Source organism: Canis lupus, chromosome 8 (assembly GCF_048164855.1).
Source record: "Canis lupus baileyi chromosome 8, mCanLup2.hap1, whole genome shotgun sequence".
Classification (NCBI taxonomy): domain Eukaryota; kingdom Metazoa; phylum Chordata; class Mammalia; order Carnivora; family Canidae; genus Canis; species Canis lupus.
In genome coordinates, this window is record NC_132845.1 from 39,323,968 (window position 1) to 39,345,608 (window position 21,641).

The 21,641-nt window shown below is 52.4% G+C and overlaps 1 protein-coding gene and 1 long non-coding RNA gene across 2 annotated transcripts; one reads left to right on the plus strand and one right to left on the minus strand.

Moving 5' to 3' along the window:
* Window positions 1-3,714: 3,714 nt before the first annotated feature.
* FLYWCH2 (FLYWCH family member 2) lies at window positions 3,715-13,184 on the plus strand. Its single transcript, XM_072835416.1, has 3 exons — window positions 3,715-3,931; window positions 10,039-10,488; window positions 11,937-13,184. The coding sequence occupies exons 2-3, from the start codon at window positions 10,128-10,130 to the stop codon at window positions 12,032-12,034; spliced, it is 459 nt and encodes a 152-aa protein (XP_072691517.1). The 5' UTR covers window positions 3,715-3,931; window positions 10,039-10,127; the 3' UTR covers window positions 12,035-13,184.
* A 4,397-nt stretch (window positions 13,185-17,581) lies between these two features.
* Window positions 17,582-21,570, minus strand: LOC140638318 (uncharacterized). The gene is made up of 4 exons (XR_012035412.1): window positions 20,870-21,570; window positions 19,617-19,804; window positions 18,051-18,124; window positions 17,582-17,918 (listed from the first exon to the last, which is right to left on the minus strand). It is a non-coding gene; the product is annotated as an uncharacterized lncRNA (long non-coding RNA).
* Between the last annotated feature and the right edge of the window lie 71 nt (window positions 21,571-21,641).

Sequence of the window (21,641 nt, forward strand, 5' to 3'; positions counted from 1 at the left end):
AAAATGAGATATATTTACATAAAGCATATTAGATGTTAACATTTACTGAGCGCTGTTTTTGTGCCAGACATGTGCTAAATGATTTACAAAGATCTTATTGAATTCTCATGACCTCTCTTCTAAGGAAAAAGGAATTCTAATTTCTTTTAAAGAAATTAAGGCTCATAAAGATTAGTTGTTTGCCCAAGGCCCTGTGACTACTAAGTGTTGTGTTTGGCTTCCCAAGCCCATCTTATTTACCCTACATCCTGTTGTTTGTTTTTTTTATTAAAATATAATTAACACACAATGTTATATTAGTTTAGGTGTCTACCATACTGGTTCAACAATTCCATCCATTAATGCTCACCTTGGTATCTGTGCTCTGTGTCACCAAGCAACATTCTTATATATATATTTTTTAAGATTTTATTTATTTATTCATGACAGACAGAGAGAGAGGTAGGCAGAGACATGGGTAGAGGGAGAAGCAGGCTCCATGCAGGGAGGCCGATGTGGGACGCGATCCCGGGTCTCTAGGATCACAGCCTGGGCTGAAGGCAGGCGCTCAACCGCTGAGCCACTCAGGGATCCCCGCAATGTTCTTATATTATCAACTACATTCCCTATACTGTACTTCTCATCCTCAACATTTATAACCGCAAGTTTGTACCTCTGAATCTTTTTTTTTTTTTAAAGATTATGTATCTATGAAAGAGAGAGAAAGAACAAGTGAACAAGTGGTGGGAAGGGGCAGAGGGAGGAGTGGGAGAGAAGCAGACTCCCACTGAGCAGGAGACCTGATGTGGGGCTAGATGATTCTAGAGCTTGGAGATCATGACCTGAGCTGGCAGATGCTTAACCAACTAAGCCACCCGGGACCCCTAAATCTCCTTTATTTCTTTCACCTGTTGTCCCATCCACGTCCCCAGTACAAACCATTTTTGAGGGAGCAATTTTAATGAAGCTGCCACTTTGATTGTTCGTTTGATTGTTCGTTTGTTTATTTATTTATTTTTATTTTTAAATTTTTTTATTTATTTATGATAGTCACACACAGAGAGAGAGAGGCAGAGACACAGGCAGAGGGAGAAGCAGGCTCCATGCACCGGGAGCCCGACGTGGGATTCGATCCCGGGTTTCCAGGATCGTGCCCTGGGCCAAAGGCAGGCGCCAAACCGCTGCGCCACCCAGGGATCCCTGTTCCTTCTGTTTAAATTGAGATTTAACCTCAAAATGTTGAAAATAGAGCTACCTCATGACCCAGCAATTGCATAACTAGGTACCTACAGCAAAGATACAGATGTAGTGATCCAAAGTGGTACCTGCATCCCAATATTTATAGCAGCAATGTCCACAATAGCCAAACTATGGAAAGAGCCCTGGTGTCCATCAACAGATGGATAAAGAAGATGCGGTTTATTTATTTTTTTTTTGAAGATGCGGTTTATATATAAACAGTGTAATACTACTCAGCCATGAAAATGGAAATCTTGCCATTTGCAACGATGTAGATGGAGCCAGAGGATATTATGCTGAGCGAAATAGGTCAGAGAAAGATAAATACCATATGATTTCACTCATATGTGGAATTTAAGAAACAAAACAGGATCGTAGGGGAAGAGAGGGAAAATGAAAAAATGAAATCAGAGAAGGAGACAAACCATAAGAGACTCTTAATTCTGCTGGAGAAGAGAGGGGTGGGGGGTTGGGGTAACTGGGTGATGGGCATTAAGGGGAGGGTACATGATACGATGAGCCCTGGGTGTTATATGCAACTGATGAATCACTGAACTCTACCTCTGAAACTAATTACTAATTTATTGAATCTAAATTTTAAAATGGAGATTTAAATCACATGCCATACAATTCACCATTTTAGAGTGTACAATTCAGTGTTTTTTTTTTTTTCCTAAGTAATCTCTACCCTCAACCTGTGGCTTGAACTCACCACCCAGAGGTGGAGTCACAGCTTCCTCTACTTAGCCAACCAGGTGCCCCCAATTCAGTAGTTTACCGTCACTTAATTCCAGAACATTTTTATCACACCAGAACGAACATCCGCACCCATGAATAGTCCAAGTTTCCCTTCAAACCTCCCCCAGCCCCGGGGGAACCACAAATCTCTCTGTCTAGATGGGTTTCGGCACTGTGGGCATTTTAGGGCAAGGGAATCAGGCAGGATTTGTCCTTGGGCTGAAAGACCCTGCAGGGCGAGCACAGACAACATCTGTTTATCCATCCGTCACTTGATGAACACTCGAGGCACTTCACATTTGAAGTAAATAATTCAAAAAAGCCATGTGGCTACATCCGACACCTCGAGGCGGGCCAAGGAGCTACTGCGATGAAACAACTAGGTCCGACGCCTAAACAGGAGGTCTTCTAATTATTCAGAAAGGGGGTGGGGGTGACCACCCGCCAAACGGAACAGCCCCGCGCCCTGCGCCCCGGACCTCTGTGGCCCCGGCCGAGGCGGCCAGTGGCCGGCAGGGGGCGCGCGCGCGGCTCGGCGGTCCCGGCCACCCCGCGGGGCCCAGTGAGACCCCCCCACCCGGTGTCCCTCCGGAACCACCTGCTGCGCCCCCCACGCCCCGTCCCATTTCCCCACCGCGCGCACCACCTGTAACACCCCACAACTCATTGTTCGTACCCAGTGCTTCTCGCCCGCTCCCCGCGACAGAAGCCCCAGCACACCCGAGCAGGGGTCCTCGGGCATTGGGGTCCCTGAGACGTCCCCGCGGATTTGGGCTGGTGGGGAACAGAGAGGGGGCGGGCAGAGAGACGCCGGGAGTCGGAGGACCCGCTGGGCCCACGGGACCCGCACCTGCACCTGCACCTGCCCGGAGCCCGGGGAGGGGGTGGGGTGGGGGGCACTTCCAGCAGCAGCTTTAGGGAGACGGGAGCGAGGCGCAGGGGCGGGGGGACGGGGCAGCGTGGAGGTTTCTGGAAAGGAGCAGCGTCTTCACTCTGCAAAGGCCGAGGACGCGCGGCCGGAAGACCGGGGGCTCCGGCCTGGCGAAGGGGAGCGGGAGGCTCGAGGGGTCCCCGCGGGGCTGGGGAGGGTCGCGGTGAGAGGAGGCCCGGGGCGCCGTGCGGAGTGGAGGCGGGGGCGTCCCTGCGCCCGGAGCCTGGGGGGGGGGGGCTCGCGGGCAGCAGCCGGGCTGATGCTGGGGCGCCTCCGGCCGCCCCCCGCCAAGTGTAGGGGCCCGAAGCGCCCAAGCCCGCAGGTCCCCGCTGTGTCCGGGTCCCCACTGCACCGGGTGGTCGGAGAGCGATCGTGCAGGGGCGTGGGCTGTGGGGGGGGGCGAAGCGCAAGTGGGACACCGGTGGGCGAGGGAGGAGGGACGGATGGGCGGGGCCGGTGGGCGGGGCCAGTGGGCGGGAGGAGGGACCGTGGACGAGGGCGGGGCGGGCGCTGAGGATGCTGAGGCTTCAAGGATGCTGGGTTAGCCGAGCCAGTGGTTTCAATGAGCAGAGAGAACGGCGCTGGCAGAACGCGATCGAGGCCTTTAACCGACAGCCCTGGTTCCTCAGCCGCCAGTGGGCGTCACGTCCCGGGCAGGTCCCGCGGTCCCCTTTAAGCCCACCCGCCCGCGCCGGGAGAGCCCCGCCCAAACTATTCCGGGCCGCGGGGTCGCCGCCGTCCCGCCCTCCGCGCCGCCGCCCAATCCCGGGCTGGTCCCGCCCCCTCGGCGAGCCGTGGCCACGCCCCCGCACGCGGATTGGTCAGACCGCCAGCTCGGCTCCGCTGGGCGAAGACCCGGAGCAGCGAAATTCGCCCAAGGAATGCCCCCGCCCGGCCCTGCTGCGCATGCTCGCTCCGTGACCCCAACTTGAGGTGACGGCCCCGACCGAGGCGGGGGCCCGAGGCAAGAGGCTGCAGGACCTGCCGCAGCCCGGTGTCCGGAGAGGAAGGGCTCCGCTGCCGCCGACGCCCGGCCCGTGCCCGGTGAGGACGGGCCCCAGGGGGCCGGGGAGGGCCGCGGTCCCACGCCGTGGTCCGGCCCTCCCGGGAGTCCCAAAGGCTGCTGATGCTGGGAGGGGGGTCACCAGCTCGGCGTCCGGGCGCTCAGGCCTCCTCTTTCCTCCTGGCTCCTCCCCCCATCCCATTGGATCCCGGCCTGAACCCTGACGCCCCCTCCCCCCGTCAAGGGTCCCCACGTCGGTGTCCTCTCCTTGACCACACCCAGACCTGCCCCCTCCCTGCGCCCTCGTCAGCCTCGTCCCACTGTGCAGTTGGAGTGAGATCTTGCGGGGAGACACCCCGGAGGCTTGCTGGCGAGCTGGTGGTACTAACTGGAGAGGAGGGGAGCCGGGACGGGGGGCCGTCGGGGTGCCCCACACACAGATGTGATGGCCGATTACAGTGTATGAGTAGGAGCCCCTGTTCCCAGGAGCCCGCGATTAGGGGCAGGAGGTGTCACCAGGCAACATTCCCACGTGGGCAGGCTCTTCCCTGCCTACTACAGGGTAGCAATCCTTGACCTTTTTCGGATTACTGCTGCCTTGAGAAGTCTCCGTGTAAGGATGTGCACCTGCACGCCTGAGGGGGCCTGTCATCCCACCGGACAGCCCAGTGACAGTGGTCCATGAACGGCCAGGGACAGTGATTATCCGGCACAGCTGCCAGTACCACCACGACTTTTGAGAACAGCTTACCCTCACCTACCTGCTATGAAGGACCTCTGTCAGATTCACCACTATTCCCATTACACAGGTGGGACCAGCCCGGAGAGGGTAAGGGACATGTCCTAGTGGCTGAGGACACAGGTGCTTGGTGGCACTTTTCTCCCATAAGTGTGGAGGTAATTTTCTTGAGCCCTCATCAGTGTCCGGGCAAGGGTCCTATCTTTCAGAGCTTCAGGAACAAGGGATCGGACCTTGAATTAGTCACTCGCTGCCGTAACAAATTACCACAAATTTGGTGGCTTTACACAACACAGCTTTGAGACTGAGACTCTCCTGCCAGTTCCTAACATTGTATGATTTGGGGTTTACACTGAGCCATCTTTACACCTCTGGGTCTGCTTCGGGCCGACCGATGTCCTGTCGGTGAGTTGGGATGAGTGGGCTACTGAAGGTGATATCAAATCACCAGATTGCAGAGTTAGAGGGAGGCTGTCAAGTGAGGGAAGTGAACTATTGAGCCCTTTGCTCTTTTTAATTAATTTCTGCTTTGCTGTTAAAAATTCTATTCATTCAGGGTGCCTGAGTGGCTCAGTGGGTTAGGTGTCAGACTCTCGATCTTAGTTCAGATCTTGATCTCAGGGTGGTGAGCTTTGTGTTCTATTTTTATTTTGTTATTAAAAAATAAAATGAAAATTCTGTTTGTTCAGTGAACTTTCATTGAGTGAAATTAAACTTTCAACAAATATATATTAGGCTTATTTTTTAAAATATATTTTTAAGGATTTTATCCATTTATTCATGATAGTCACACACAGAGAGAGAGGCAGAGGGAGAAGCAGGCTCCATGCAGGGAGCCCAACGTGGGATTCGATCCCGGGTCTCCAGGATCACACCCTGGGCCAAAGGCAGGCGCTAAACCACTGCACCACCCAGGGATCCCCTATATATTAGGCTTAAAATAGCTGCCTCTCAAGTCTTCCCCCCACACCTAGAAAATAAACCGCTAAAAGGTTAAGGATGACTCCAGAATAGAGGCTGATCCAGCCTGAACGGCATGACAACTCCTGTTCATGGAGAGCTTGATAAACAATTCATTTTTTTAAAGATTTAATTTATTAATTAGAGAGATTGAGAGTGCGAGTGGGGGGGAGGAGAAGATCGAGAGGGACAGGCCGACTTCCCATTGAGCCTGGAGCCCGGCTCCATGCATGGTCCCAGGACTCTCCTGGAGTCATGACCTGAGCCAAAGGCAGACACTTAACCTGCTGAGCCCCATCCAGGCACCCCTGACAAACAGTTCAACCTCTGAAGTAGAAGTTACAGACCTCTGAAGTGATGGGCGCATGGCATCACCCGTGTCTCCCAAAGTATCAGAATCAGATGGATGGAAGTACTGGCAACAAAATGTAGATTCTCAGGCCCTGCTCCAGACCCTATGAGTGGAGGTGGGGGTCGAGTTGTCCAGGACTGTGTATTTGTCACAAGAACCCTGGCGATTCTTGGATGTATTGAAGTTGGGGGGCCACTGGTTGTAGACTTCATTTCCCTTTTTCTTCATATATAACAGTTTTAGGGAGCTCATTCACATACTGTGCAGCTCACCCACAATGTATTCATAAAGTTGCACAACCATCGCCATGGTCAGTTTTAGAGCCCTGCCATCACCCTAGAAGCCATCCCCACTAGCAGCCACTCCTCATTCTCCCGCTCCCCGCCCCTCCCACCCCTAGCCCGCCACACAGCTACCATCTCCAAGGATAGATTTTTCTGCTCTACAGATTGTCTAGTGTCTAAGGCCAATTTTATGATGTGGTCTTTCATAACTAGCTTCTTTCATGTAGCATAATCTCTTAATGGTTCATCCAAGTTGTAGCATAATTTTTTTAAAGCTTTTATTTATTTGTTCATGAGAGACACACAGAGAGAGGCAGAGACACAGGCAGAGGGAGAAACAGGCTCCATGCAAGGAGCTTGATTCAGGACTCAATCTCGGATCCCGGGATCAGGACCTGAGCCGAAGGCAGACACTCAACCACTGAGCCACCCAGGCATCCCAGCATAATTTTTTTTTTAATTGCAAAACAATATTCAATTGTATGGATATGTGATCTTTATCCATTCATCTGTTGATGGGTATTTGGATGGGTTCCACTTTTTGATGACGGTGAATGTTGTGAACATTCATGTACACATTTTTTTTCAGATTTTATTTATTTCAGAGAGAGACTGAGAGTGCGGGGGGGTGGGGAGAGGCAGAGGAGAGGGAGAGAGAATCCTAAGCAGACTTGCGCTGAGCACGGAGCCCAATGTGGGGCTCGATCTCACACCCTGAGATCATGACCCCAGCTGAAACCAGATGCTTAACTGACTGCCCCCCAGGCGCCCCTCACCTACGAGTGGTTATATAGACATTTGTTTCCAGTTCTCTCGGGCATGTACTTGGAGGGGAATTGCTGAGTCATATGATAACTCTGAGTTTCACCTTTGAGGAGCCACCAGACTGCCACCATGGCTGCACTGTGGACATCCCCACCTGCAGCGGAAGAGGCTTCGAGTTTCTCCTCATCCAAACCAACACTTGTTCTGTTTCTTGGTGTGTTCCTTTTATTATATCCACCCTGATGGTGTGAAGTAGTATCTCATGGTGGTTTTGTTGTGTTTCTCTCAGGACTCATGATGTTGAGCATCGCATATGCTCACTGGCCATCTGCATATCTTCTTTGGAGAAAGGCTTATTCAGAGCCTTTGCCTATTTTTAAATTGCGTTGTTGGTCTTTTTGTTACTGAGTTGTAAGAGTTCTTTATAAATTCCAGATATAATTCTCTCATCAGAGATATGATTTGCAAAAACTCTTTCCCATTCTGCTGGCTGTCTTTTAAACTTTCTGGATGGTGTCCTCTGATGCACAAAAGTTTTATTTTATTTTATTTTTCACAAAAGTTTTAAATTTTGATGGTGTCCCCTCTATTTCTTCTTTGGTTGCCTGTACTTATCGTGCCTTATTGAAGAACGCTCTCCTTGGTTTAAGGTCATGAAGAGTTCTTGTTTTTTTTTTTTTTAAGATTTTATTTATTCATGAGAGACACACAGAGAGAGGCAGAGACAGAGGCAGAGGGAGAAGTAGGCTCCTCGCAGGGAGCCCGAAGTGGGACTCGACCCCTGGACCCAGGATCACACCCTGAGCCAAAGACAGACGTTCAACCGCTAAGCCACCTAGGCGTCCCCTTAAAGAGCATTTTATTTTATTTTTTCCCCTATTACTTTTATTCTAAATGATTACTTCTATTTTATTATTCATATTCCAATAATTCTTTCTTCTTTTTTATTTTTTTATTTTTTTAAAGATTTTATTTATTTATTCATGAGAGACACACAGAGAGAGAGGCAGAGACACAAGCAGGCTCCATGCAAGGAGCTCAATGTGGGACTCGATCCCGGGTCTCCAGGATCGCACCCCAGGCTGCAGGCAGCGCCAAACCGCTGCGCCGCCGGGGCTGCCCTCTTTCTTCTTATTATTATTTCATTCTTAATTTTTCTCATTAAATTTTATTTTATATATATATTATACAAATTCATTTTTCCTCTTTTCATTTGTTTTCTAAGTGGTATTTATTTTGTGACCTATATCTAAAGAGCATTTTAAAATTAACTTTTATATAAGGTGTGAGGAAGAGGATCACTCTGGGATTTCAGCCCCAGACCAGGGAGACTCTGTGAGCAGGAAAGGGGGGCTGGCTAAGAGGGACGTGGGCTGAAGCCAGTCCGCTGGTGGTGGGGCTCCCACCCTAACCTTTCTCTGCCCAGAGCGGCTCTACCAGGGGATGCTTTGGCAACGTCCTTTCTAAAGCTGGTCCCTGTGTTCCTCCAGGGCTACTGTGTCACCCTGTGGGACAGGATGGGCAGGGCAGGGAAGGACTGTACTGGGGGAGCAGAGGTTGGCTTGTTCCAGGGCTTGACTGGGGGGACCAGGGGCAGGAGGGTTAGAGGGTTACAGAGACACCGATCCCGGGGTGCCTTGTTATTAGGCAGATTTCCTTAAGGGCTCAACCCTGGAGGTGAGGGCTCCATATCTGTCACAGTCCAGGAGGTCTCTGCTTTTATGTCTAATAGCCAAGAGACTGGGGAGGAGGACTTACAGGGGACAAGGCATCCCAAACCCTCCTTGGCGTTGCACCTGACTCCTCTCATGGATGGGGTCTTGGAAAACTTTGGATATCTGGGCATGGCCTCTTCAAGCCGTATGTATTGGGAGGGATCCCAGGAAACAGAACTGAAAACCGGGTTGGATAAATAGGGCCGGGGCTGGGGGGCAGGTGGGTGTCTGTGACCCCTGCCATTGCCTGGGTTCTGAGATGCATAGGGGAGACGTCTGCTAAGGATGAGGTCATGATTCTGGGCTACCACTGTATGCTGAGAAAGACCCTGCCATCCGCCCACCACACAATCACCCCCAACAGGCAAAAAGGCCACTCTACACTGCACTGCTGGTGGCCTCTGTGAGTAGTCCTTTCTTCTCCAGGCCAGAAGCCAGGGAGCCCTGAGTGACTGTGGAGTCTCTGGACACCTCTGCGGCCCTGTCGCCTCCCAGCTGAGGCAGCGCCAGCACTGGCTCACACATAAGGTCACTGCCCTCCCGGGGCCCCGGCACCTCCCGAGTGCTGGGTGGTCCAGGGCCTCTGGCCCGGGATGGGGGACAGGTCTCGTTGTGAGGCCAGAGAGTGCCACCTCCTGGAGCCACGCTTCCCCTTCGTGGTGTGCAGTGTGCCAGCGGGTGCCCGGCTCAGTGTGCCTGTGACACAGTGTCAGGATGAAGGCCACCGGGCCTTCTGGGGGGGTCCGTGGCTGAGCTAATGTCTGGTGCTCTTGTCTGATGCTTGGTGCCCGGGAAGGTCAGCTACTGTCATCCTGGACGAGGCACACCAGGTACCGTGAGGGGACGGGCTCTGGATCCCCCTCGGCCAGCTGCCCATCTCTGCACTTCACAGTGTTGGCTGTCCTGGTGTGCCTCGGTGTCCTCATCCATAAATTGGGTCACCAGGGATGATCGGCTTTCGTAACATGGGGCCAGGTTAAATGGGAAAACCGGTGAAGACACATCCCACCATGCACAGCTCCAGCACCCCCGGGCTCTCTTTGTAGAAGCTCAGGGTTTCCCCTGCCTCCGTCCTGCAACCCCTGGAGAGCCCTGCAGGTGGCACAGCTTACAGACAGGAAGGTGCAGGATGGGCAGGGAGGTCACCGAGCCAGGGCTGCGGGAGGTGGGGGCAGCCCCACAGAAGCCCCGATCCCCCGGGGTGCTCCTGCTCTGTGCTGTCAGCCCCAAGGCCCTAAGGCAGCCACATCTGCCTCGACCTCCACCCACATCCATTTTCCTGAGCACCAGGCCCGAAGGTGCCTCCACTGATGGCTTTTGCTTCCCTCCTTAGGACAAAGCTCCTGGACTGCCAGGTTCCCCACCAGGGAGGAGGAGGAGGAAGAGGAGGAGGAAGAAAAATCCCTCTGCTGGGGCCTGAGCATGGCCTGGGGGACAGGCCATCGTCCCAGAATGCCCCTGTCAGAGCCCAGCGAGCAGGAGGGCGAGAGTGTGAAGGCTGGCCAGGAGCCATCCCCAGAGTCCCCTGAGCCAGGCACAGATGTCGTCCCCGCAGCCCCCAGGAAGCCGAGGAAGTTCTCCAAACTGGTCCTGCTGACGGCCTCTAAAGACAGTGCCAAGGTGGCAGGAGCTAAGCGCAAAGGAGTGCACTGCATCATGTCCCTGGGGGTACCCGGCCCTGCCACCCTCGCCAAAGCCCTCCTCAAGATCCATCCTGAGGCTCAGAGGGCCATTGAGGCGCCACCCCAGGAGCCTGAGCAGAAACGCAGCAAGCTGGACCAAGGTGAGGCCCTGGTTGTAACGAGCACAGTGTGAGCAAGACCCTCCTTGGGCCTGAGGCCCCCTGACCCCCGGGATTGCAGAGACTGGGCCAGCTCTGGATTGTGTGTATGCGCTGTGCACATACCACCACAGTGTATGCCTCCACGCACATGTGTCTGGGTGTGGATTTGCCTAGGAGGGCACCTTCATGTGTCCCTCCGGGTATATTCGTGTGGGCCCTTGCGTGTGTGTCTAAGGTCCCTGGCAGGCCCCCACCCCGACTCAGCTTGGTGCAGGTGACACTGCACTACATTCTTGGAACGTGGAATCCTGAAGGGGTGCCCGGTGTCTGGGAGGAGATGAGCTAGGCTTCTTCCCAACTGGAAGTGTGTGTGGTGTGCGGTGCCCTGAGGCATGGAGACAAGGAAAGCCACAAGGATCGGCCTCCACTTGCAGCCTATGAACAGGTGGCCCCCTTGGAGCCATCAGGGCACTGGGCCTGTCAGCCAGTCCTGGGAAAGGTGGGGGGCCCTCGTTTTCCTCCAGTTAGCTGGGCTGTGCCCTGATGGAAATGCAGAGGAATGCTCTGAAGTCCTAGGGGAGGGAACTCCGCTGCTTCCCCTGGAGCTGAGACACTGCGGCACTGAGATGGGGGTGTCTCCAGCCACAGGCCTGGAGTTTCAGGGGACCCAAGGGAACCCTCAGCATCCCTCAACTTCTGGACAGGAGCTGCACTTAAGGAGTTGGGGCGCCCCATTGCCCAGAGCCCGGAAGCCCCTCTGCAGCACGTCCAGCTCACCCTTGAGTGTCCCGGCCCGTCCTCCCCCGAGTGTGTCCTCATGTCTACCTCCTGCCACCCACCAGTCCGAAGGTCGAGGGTACCATCCCCATGACTTGTGAAGAGGGATGACATCTAAGCCCACCGGCTGGGCACTGCAGAGGGTGGAGCGGGAGGATCCGGTCAGGTCATCTCCTGGTCCCTTCCACCCCGACTGAGACCTCTGCGCACTTCTCAGATCTGCCTGGGCCCCGGCACCATGTGGGCCCCACCCCATGGCCCCTTGGTGAGAATGAAAACAAAGCCACCCTTCCTCTAATAGAGGGCTGGAGGGCAGAGCAAGGGGAGTCAGCCCCATAGACTCCCCTAAGCAGTGCTCTTGCACAGTGAACAACGCCCTCAACCCGCTGCCCCATGTATACCTCTATACCTGGCCCACAGACTCTCCCACCTCTTCTCTCCTCCCAGGCCAGGTGCTGGGGAGAGCAGTGCTTAGCCCAGGTTTGGCCCAGAGTTCCCTGGGAATGACTGTCGCAGCCTCTGTGTCCCGAGCTGGTGGCCTTGGGGGGCATGTTGTGTAGTCAGCCACCAGCACCCTGGAGCAGCCCCTGGCTGGGCTGGGAGCCTCAGGCCCCGGGTGCCCCCCTCCCTTTTCCTTTAACGCCAGCCTGACCCACTGCCTTCTCTTCCAGACGGAAAAGAAGAAGGAAGCTTGGCAGGGCAGCCCGCCCCCAGTGCCCCGGCGGAGGGGGAGCCCACTGCAGATGCTGTCAGGCCCGCGCTCCTGTAGCTCCTGTAGCTCTTGCCCACGTGTCTGCCCTTACGGCCCGTGAACTTGCCTGTGACTGCTCGACCCAGGGACCCAGCCGCCAACTGATTTTCATTCTCAAACACTGTATAATTTTTTCCAAATCCAGCACAAATTACTTTTATAAATAGAAAAAAAAAAACTACCAAAAAACCTCATAAAGAATAAAAGAAGCCGTATGCTAGGTCCCATGATGGACAGGTTTTAAAACCTTCCATGGTTCCGGGTCCTTTGAGACCCAGCTGCAACCCCTCCAGCCCTCGCTGGGCCCGCTCCCGGGGCTGCCGGGCCGGGCCGTCTCTCAGACCCCTGGCCCTCGGCCTGGAGACCACTGCTGGCCCCAGAGACCAGTGGGGTCTCTGAGCTTTCTCCTTCCTGCTGCTCTTGGCCTCAAAGTGGGGCAGTGGGACGCTGAGGCCCCAGCCCCTGGGAAGCCTATCCCACCCCACCCTGGCCGTCCCTCCAGGGCCTGTTTCCCAGCAGGCCTCAGTCTGTCCTGCTGGACCATCAGGAGGCTTGTCTCCTCCAGGCAGCTCACCAGTTGGCAGCTTCCCCCCACCCTGCATAGGGGCCCGTGTTCGCGGCTGCCCAGGGTTCTGCTGGGGAAGGGGTGGGCCTGCAGTACGGCAGGGGGACCCCGACAGTAGTATATGATGCCCCTTTCATGTTCCTTCTGGGTGTTTTGGGGGCTGAGATTCCTGGGCATCTGAGCCCCTCCCCAGGCACCTCGGGTGCTACCCCTGCTGGAGGAGGACGCAGACCAAGCACAGTTACCCCCTGCAAGCGGAAGTCAGGGTTCCCTGGAGGCCCCCGACAGGAAAGGCTTCGGCCTCCAGTTGCTTCACCTTGCCTGGTCCTCATTTTGTGAAAACTGCCATTGGACAAAGGAAACAAATGGATTATTTCTAAAAAGTTGAGACTAGAGGCCTTATGTTTTTGAACATCATTTTCCCAAGTTTAACCTGTACCTAGGGACCCCTCCTAGGAAAAGTGAGTTCCTCACACCCCTCCCTGCCCAGTCCACCTCACTGTTTTCCTCCAGCCTGGTTGTTTATAACATTTATGTTCTGTAACCATCATTTGAGATGTTCCTTTGTCTTAATTCTATATTTAAATAGATTCCTGCTCCTCACCACGTTTCTCCTTTCCTGCCGCTCTGTGTCATCCATCGTGATCCGCATGGTGGGCCGGATTGGTCAGATGACAGGAAGGCATGAGGAGTTGGTGGTGGGGTGTCCCCTCCCCCTAACAGAGGGAAAAAGGGGTATGAGGAGGACAGAGGGCAGGCAAGGCGCGACTTGGCATGGCGGGGCCTGCTGTGCAGGTGGCCAGTGGCTGTGGTGGCCAGGTCTCAGGGCCTGTGGGCCTGCAGGCCACAGGGAAGATTCCAGGCTCACCACGGGGAGGGGGAGGCCAGGGAAGGATTTATGCAGAAGACGCACGTGGTCAGCATTGTTTTACAAAGCCCACAGGGACCATGAAAGCATCCAAAGTGTGCACTGAAAGGTGCTGAGGAGGCCACCACTGCCTCGAGGGAGAGGAGACAGAGGGAAGGTGAGGGGCGCTAACAAGACCTGAGACTTGCTCAGTAACAGGTTATCCCTCTGGGAGGGACAGTGCCAACCCTCCAGGAGGAAAGTCCGTGATTCCTGTGAAGAGTGTTTCCCTCCTGGGTGAGAGCAGAAAATCCTCAGAGGTTACAGACCGATGCCAGCGCTGGGTCTTCGCACTCTGGGCGAGGGCGGGCGGGGGCCTTCTTTACAGAATGAAGGGAGGTCTTTGTCGAGTCACAGGCGCCTGAGTGGCTCAGTAGGTTGAGCATGGGACTCTTGATTTCAGCTCAGACTGTGACCTCAGGCCGGTGAGATCCAGCCCCGTGATGGGCTCCACGCTGAGCCTGGAGCTTGCTTGGGATTCTCTCCCTCTGCCCCTCTCCGTCCCCCCCAAGAAGAGTAAACAGGATGACTAGACTCTTCCTTCAAAACATAATTTACTGGACTTCAAGCTAAAAAAAAAAAAATGTTCATGGTCATTGAAATAAATACATACGGGTAACAAGACAATATTACAAATATCTGCAGTTATTCTATCATCTAGAGATAAAGCTGTAACATTTTTCATATTCAGAAAGTTGGGAGGATACAGCTCATTTTCTCTTAATACATTACGAACGTCTTTCCGACCCTATAAGGACTGCAACGTGCCACTCGGCGGGCGATTGCGCCTCCAGGCCTGCCCCCCCCCCCCGCCCCGCCCCGCACCCCGCGTTTCCAGCTGGTCAACAATCCCGCAAGTAGCCCTGGGTTTTCCTAGGACAAAGCCCTAGGAGGGGGACTGCTGCCTACGGGGAGGACCAGCAACCCCATGCTCCCCACGGCCCTGAGGATCTGTTCTCAGGGTCTGTGCCACCTGCACCGGCGCTGTCACCGAGGAGATGGTGATCGTGAGAGCGACAGTCCCCGCTGCCTCCGACCCTGCGACCTCCGGGGGCTCCCACCGCCCACACGCGGGCCGAGGCGGCCAGTGGCCGGCAGGGGGCGCGCGCGGCTCGGCGGTCCCGGCCACCCCGGGGGACCCAGTGAGACCTCCCCACCGTGTCCCTCCGGAACCACCTGCTGCGCCCCCCACGCCCCGTCCCATTTCCCCACCGCGCGCACCACCTGTAACACCCCACAACTCATTGTTCGTACCCAGTGCTTCTCGCCCGCTCCCCGCGACAGAAGCCCCAGCACACCCGAGCAGGGGTCCTCGGGCATTGGGGTCCCTGAGACGTCCCCGCGGATTTGGGCTGGTGGGGAACAGAGAGGGGGCGGGCAGAGAGACGCCGGGAGTCGGAGGACCCGCTGGGCCCACGGGACCCGCACCTGCACCTGCACCTGCCCGGAGCCCGGGGAGGGGGTGGGGTGGGGGGCACTTCCAGCAGCAGCTTTAGGGAGACGGGAGCGAGGCGCAGGGGCGGGGGGACGGGGCAGCGTGGAGGTTTCTGGAAAGGAGCAGCGTCTTCACTCTGCAAAGGCCGAGGACGCGCGGCCGGAAGACCGGGGGCTCCGGCCTGGCGAAGGGGAGCGGGAGGCTCGAGGGGTCCCCGCGGGGCTGGGGAGGGTCGCGGTGAGAGGAGGCCCGGGGCGCCGTGCGGAGTGGAGGCGGGGGCGTCCCTGCGCCTGGAGCCTGGGGGTGGGGGCTCGCGGGCGGCAGCCGGGCTGATGCTGGGGCGCCTCCGGCCGCCCCCCGCCAAGTGTCGGGGGCCCGAAGCGCCCAAGCCCGCAGGTCCCCGCTGTGTCCGGGTCCCCACTGCGCCGGGTGGTCGGAGAGCGATCGTGCAGGGGCGTGGGCTGTGGGGGGGGGGCGCGAAGCGCAAGGGGGACACCGGTGGGGGAGGGAGGAGGGGCCAGTAGGTGGGGGCGAGGGACAGATGGGCGGAGAGGGGAGGGGCCAGGTCTCAAAGGACCCTGAAATTACCACCCGAGCCAAAAACAAGAGTGAGTCCCTAACCACTGAGCCACCCAGGGGTGTGTCTCTCATGAATACATAAACTCTTTTTTTTTTTTTAAAGAAACATAGTTTTTTTTTTTTTAATTTTTTTTTAAATATTTTATTTATTTATTTAGGATAGTCACAGAGAGAGAGGGAGAGGCAGAGACACAGGCAGAGGGAGAAGCAGGCTCCATGCACCGGGAGCCCGACGTGGGACTCGATCCCGGGTCTCCAGGATCGCGCCCTGGGCCAAAGGCAGGCGCCAAACCGCTGCGCCACCCAGGGATCCCCATAAACTCTTTAAAAAATTTTTTTTCACACCTACTGGAAAGTTGCAAGAAGTATGGAAGCATTCCTATATGATCTTCACCCGGATTTCCCAAATGTTAGGAATGAAGCCAGCCATGCAGCAGTATTTATAATAGCAGGATTTAGAAATGCAATGTCCACCAAGAAAACAACCAAATTGTGTAGCTAATCATATGTAAAATAAGCCTGTAACATAGGGGATGTTTACAATATAGAGTTCAGTGAAAAGGCGAGACACACGCAAATAATTGCTATGCATTGTTTTCTCAACAATGTAAAAATTTTTTTAAGACTTTATTTATTTATTCATGAGAGACAGAGAGAGAAGCAGAGATACAGGCAGAGGGAGAAACAGGTTCTCTGCAGGGAGCTCAACGTGGGACTTGATCCCAGGACCCCCGGGTCACGACCTGAGCCCAAGGCAGGCGCCTAACCCCTAAGCCACCCAGGTGTCCCACAATGATGTAAAATTTAAAACAGATTTGTTGTCAAAAAGATTGAAAAGAGGGGTGCCTGGGTGGTGGTTAAATCTTGGACTCTTTTTTTAAAAAATATTTTATTTATTTATTCATGAGACACACACACACACAGAGGCAGAGACACAGGCAGAGGGAGAAGCAGGCTCCCTGTGGGGAGCCCAATGTGGGACTCGATCCCAGGACCCCAGGATCACAATGAGCAAAAGGCAGATGCTCAACCACTGAGCCACCCAGGTGCCTTAAACTTTGGATTCTTGATTTCCGCTCAGGTCATGGTCTCAGGATCCTGAGATCCAGCCCCAAGTCGGGTCCCGGACTCAGCATAGTCTGCTTGAGATTCTCTCCCTGTCCCTCTGCCCCTCCGCACACTTTCTAAATGAATGAATGAATGAATCAATGAATGAATGAATCAATCAATCAATAAAATACTTTTAAAAATTAATTGTAAAGAAGATGACACATGAGAATAGAAGGGACCCAGAACAGCCAAAATCATACTAAAAAAGAAGAAAGTTGGAGAACTCACACTTTGATGTCAAAACTGACTACAAAGGAGCAGGAATGATGGTGTGGCACTGGTGTAAGGAGAGCCATAGATCAATGAAATAAAATGGATAGTCCAGAAATAAACCCTGGTGTTTATGGTCCACTGATTCTCATCGAGGGTGCCAAAACCACTAAACTGGGGAAACAATAGTGGTGGCAGGACCACTAGGATATCCACATGCAAAAGAATGAAGTTGGAGCCCTACCTCACCCCATATACAAAAAATAACTAAACGTGGGCCTATAACTCAAATATAAGAGTTAAAGGACAACAATCTTAAAATACATACAGGTAAATCATTGTGAACTTGGATTAGGTAGGAATTTCTTAGATGTGACACCAAAAGCCCAAGCAACAACAACAACAACAAAAATGAGTTCCATTCTTTTTGCTGTTCAGTTTGGGTGCTGGGGGATTCAAAATGCAGTGCTTTCAGAATGTGCTGGCTAAATCGCAGAGGTGAAAAGTGCAGCCTGGGGAATACAGTGATACTGTAATAACGTTGTGTGGTGACAGGTCTGACCACGCCTATTGCGGTGCGTGTTGTCTAGTATATAGAATTGTCAGATCACTCCGTTGTATACCTGACGTTGATATAACATTGTTCGTCAACTAGACCTCACTAAGAAAAGCAAGGTGTAGAACAAGCAATTAACAGTAAATATGCAAAAGGTATATGAGGCAAAACCACACAAAAAAGAAATACACAGATAAATTGGACACCGTCAAAATTAGGAACATTTATGCTTCAAAGGATGCCATCTCAACTGTGGGCAGTGTAGACAACCCACAAAACACGAGAAAGTTAACAAATCATATATCTGATAGGGGACTTATATGTCTACAATGTATAAACAACTCCTTTTTATGTAAAGATTTTATTGAACAGTCCGGGCGGCTCAGCGGTTTGGCGCCACCTTCAGCCCAGGGCGTGATCCTGGGGTCCCAGGATTGAGTCCCACGTTGGGCTCCCTGCATGGAGCCTGCTTCTCCCTCTGCCTGTGTCTCTGCCTCTTTTTCTCTCTCTATGTGTCTCTCATGAGTGAATAAATAAAATCTTTAAAAAAAAATAAAGTTTTTTTAAAAATTAAAATAAATAAATAAATAAATAAATAAATAAATAAATAAATAAATAATGAAATTAGCTCTGGCAAGCTAAATAACTTACAAGGCTCCTGTTTGAACATACCTCACAACAAAGATGACTGTCTTTACTAAAACCACTTTTCCAAGGCTGGGGTACATAGATGCCAATTTTGATGCCTAGAATATAAGATAAAGTGTCCCAATGTTATTAAAAATACATTAGCATTACCTGAAGACTTATTTATTAGTTTTAACTGTCCATTAAGTTAGCTTTCATTTCTCCCTCTTTGTGTCTCTCATGAATAAATAAATAAAATCTTAAAAAAAAAAGATTTTATTGATTTGAGAGAGAAAGCACCAGAGAAGGTACTAGTGTGGGGGAGGGGCAGAGGGAGAAGTCAACTCCCGGTTGAGCAGGGAGCCTGACGTGGGACTCCATCCAGGACCCTGGGTTCGTGACCTGAGCCAAAGGCAGATGCTTAACCAACTGACCCACCCACGTGCTACTATATAAAATGACACTTATGCTCAAAATCAAATGACAACCCAATTTTAAAATTGACAAAGAATCAGGGCACCTGGGTGCTTAAGCATCAGACTCTTGATTTCAGCTCAGGTCATGATCTCAGGGCCATGAGACTGAGCCCCCTGATGGGTTCCACACTCAGCCAAGAATCTGCTTGAAATTCTTTCTCTACCTCTCTCTTTGCCCCTCTCCCTTCTTGAGCACGCACACTCTCTCTCTAAAAATAAATAGAATCTAAAAAAATAAATTGGCAAAGGATCTAAATAGACATTTCTCCAAAGAAGATATACAAATGACAAAGAAGCACATGAGAAAAGGGTCAACATCTTAATATCAGGAAAAAATGCAAATCAAAACCACAATGAGATACCATTTCATATCTACCAGCTTGGCTACACTCAGATGATAACAAGTGTTGACAAGATGTGGAGAAATTGAAACCCTCATATGCTGCTGATGGAAATGCGAAATGGTGAACACCTTGTAGAATACGGTCTAGCGGGCAGCCCCGGTGGCGCAGCGGTTTAGCGCCGCCTGCAGCCCCGGGCGTGATCCTGGGGACCCTGGATCGAGTCCCACGTCAGGCTCCCTGCATGGAGCCTGCTTCTCCCTCTGCCTGTGTCTCTGCCTCTCTCTCTCTGTGTCTCTATGAATAAATAAATAAATAAAATCTTAAAAAAAAAAAAGAAAACGGTCTAGCAATTCCTCAAATGGTTAAACATAGGGTTACCATATGACCCAGCAATTCCACTCCTAAGTGCACATCTCAAAGAATTGAAAACACAGGGACACCTGGGTGACTCAGTCGGTTGCGCATCTGCCTTCGGCTCAGGTCATGATCCTAGCATCATGGGACTGAGCCCTACATTGGGCTCCCTGTTCACGGGGAGCGTGCTTCTCCCTCCCCCTGCTCTTGCACGCTCTCTTTCTCTCTCTCAAATAAATAAATAAAATATCTAAGAAAAAAGAATTGAAAACATGTACACACAGAAATCTGGACATAAGTGCTCATAGCAGCATGAGTCATAGTAGCCCAAAACTGGAAACAACCCAAATGCCCAACGACAGATTAATGGGCACACAAACCATAGTCTATATATACCATGCAATGTTATTTGCCATAAAAAAAAAATGATGTCTTACTACAGGCTGCAGCATGGATGAACTTTGAAAACATGAGGCTAGGGATCCCTGGGTGGCGCAGCGGTTTGGCGCCTGCCTTTGGCCCAGGGCGCGATCCTGGAGACCCGGGATCGAATCCCACGTCGGGCTCCCGGTGCATGGAGCCTGCTTCTCCCTCTGCCTGTGTCTCTGCCTCTCTCTCTCTGTGACTATCATAAATAAATAAAAATTAAAAAAAAATTTATATATAAAAAAAAAGAAAACATGAGGCTAGGTGAAATAAGCCAGACATAATACACCACATATTGTATGACTCCATTTATATGAATGTCCAAAATAGGCACATCTATACAGAGAGCAGATGAACCGTTGCCTAGGGTTGGGGGATGAGGGATTTCACAGCAATGGCCACAGGTTTCTTTCTGGAGTAAAGAAAATGCTCTAAAACAGATTGTGGTGATGTTTGCGCACCTTTATGAATATACTAAAAAACACTGAAGGTGTAGCCCCGGTGGCACAGCGGTTTAGCGCTGCCTGCAGCCCAGGGCATGATCCTGGAGACCCTGGATCAAGTCCCACTCAGGCTCTCTGCGTGGAGCCTGCTTCTCCCTCTGCCTGTATCTCTGCCTCTCTCTCTCTCTGTGTCTCTATGAATAAATAAATAAAGTTTTAAAAAATAAAAAATAAATAAAAAAATAAAAAACACTGAATTGTACACTTTGAACCGGTGAATTACATAGTCCGTGAATTATATCTCAATGAAGCTGTTCTCAAAAGTGAATAATAAACCCTTTATGTGTTAACATAATAACATATTTTTATGAGAAATCGCTATATTTTTCAAAACAAAGAAATTCAGTGAGAAGAGCAGGAACTCTTTTACATTTTTGCAAATCTCCTTAATGGAAGCCTACAGAAATACTAGAGGTTCTCATGGGTGCTTTGGCCATCAGCCTGTTACAACATCATGTCACATCGCCTTTGCAATATTCCATAGGGACCTCCAGGAACCCCAGACTACACTTTGAGAACCATTCTTCTACTGTAAAATTCACACTCGCCCCTTCTTTGGGGACTCCTGGGTGGCTCAGTGGTTGAGCCTCTGATTTCAGCTCAGGGCGAGATCCTGGGGTCCAGGGATGGAGTCCCACATCAGCCTCCCTGCATGGAGCCTGCTTCTCCCTCTGCCTGTGTCTTTGCCTCTCTGTGTGTCTCTCATGAATAAATAAATAAAATATATATTTTAAAGAGTATCCTTGGGATTATGTAAATACCATTTCCTTGCTAAGCTTTCACCCTCCAGTTTTAGTGGCCATCGATGATTTTTCGCCCACATAGGCTATTAAGCAGGATGGTTGACAAATGGTGATTTTCTGCATCATCCCTTCTGCGCTTCTTAGTTGGCCTTCTTTGGTGAGAAACAGCTTTCCCTTCTCCCCACTTTTTTTTTATCCCTTTTTTTTTTAAGAAAAAGAGAGTACTTAAGCGGGGTGGGGGTGCAGGAAGGGCAGAGGGAGAGGGAGAATCTCAGGAAGACTCTAACCCCAGCAAAGGCCCCCATTAGGGGCTGAATCCCAGCACCCCAAGGTCATGACCTCATCCAAAACCAAGAATCAAATGCCTAACCCACTGAGCCACCCAGGCGCTCCTGCTTATTTAGATCAGTATCAACTGGTGGGTTCTTATTTTATTCGAAGTTATAATCCGTTATGATTATTCCCTGTGTTTTGAACCTCAAATTGGCCCGGCTTTGCGGTGGGGTCATCTGAAGGTTTTAAGAAGGTGTATAGGAAATGTCCTCCTGCCGGCTAAGGAACACGCAGGGTCTCAAGCGCTATTTCAACACGCGTCCCGCCCCGCGAGCACCGAGCGGAGCCCCGGGCGAGGCCTGCTGGGCGGGGGGCGGCCTCAGTTAAGCCCCCGACTAACTAGTCTCGGGGGGCCCCGCCCCGAACCCGCGTCTGGGCGGCCGACGCCCCGCCCCCGCCCGCCGCCGCCCAATCCCGCGCTCGCCCCGCCCCTTTCGCCCGCCCCTGCCCTCTCCCT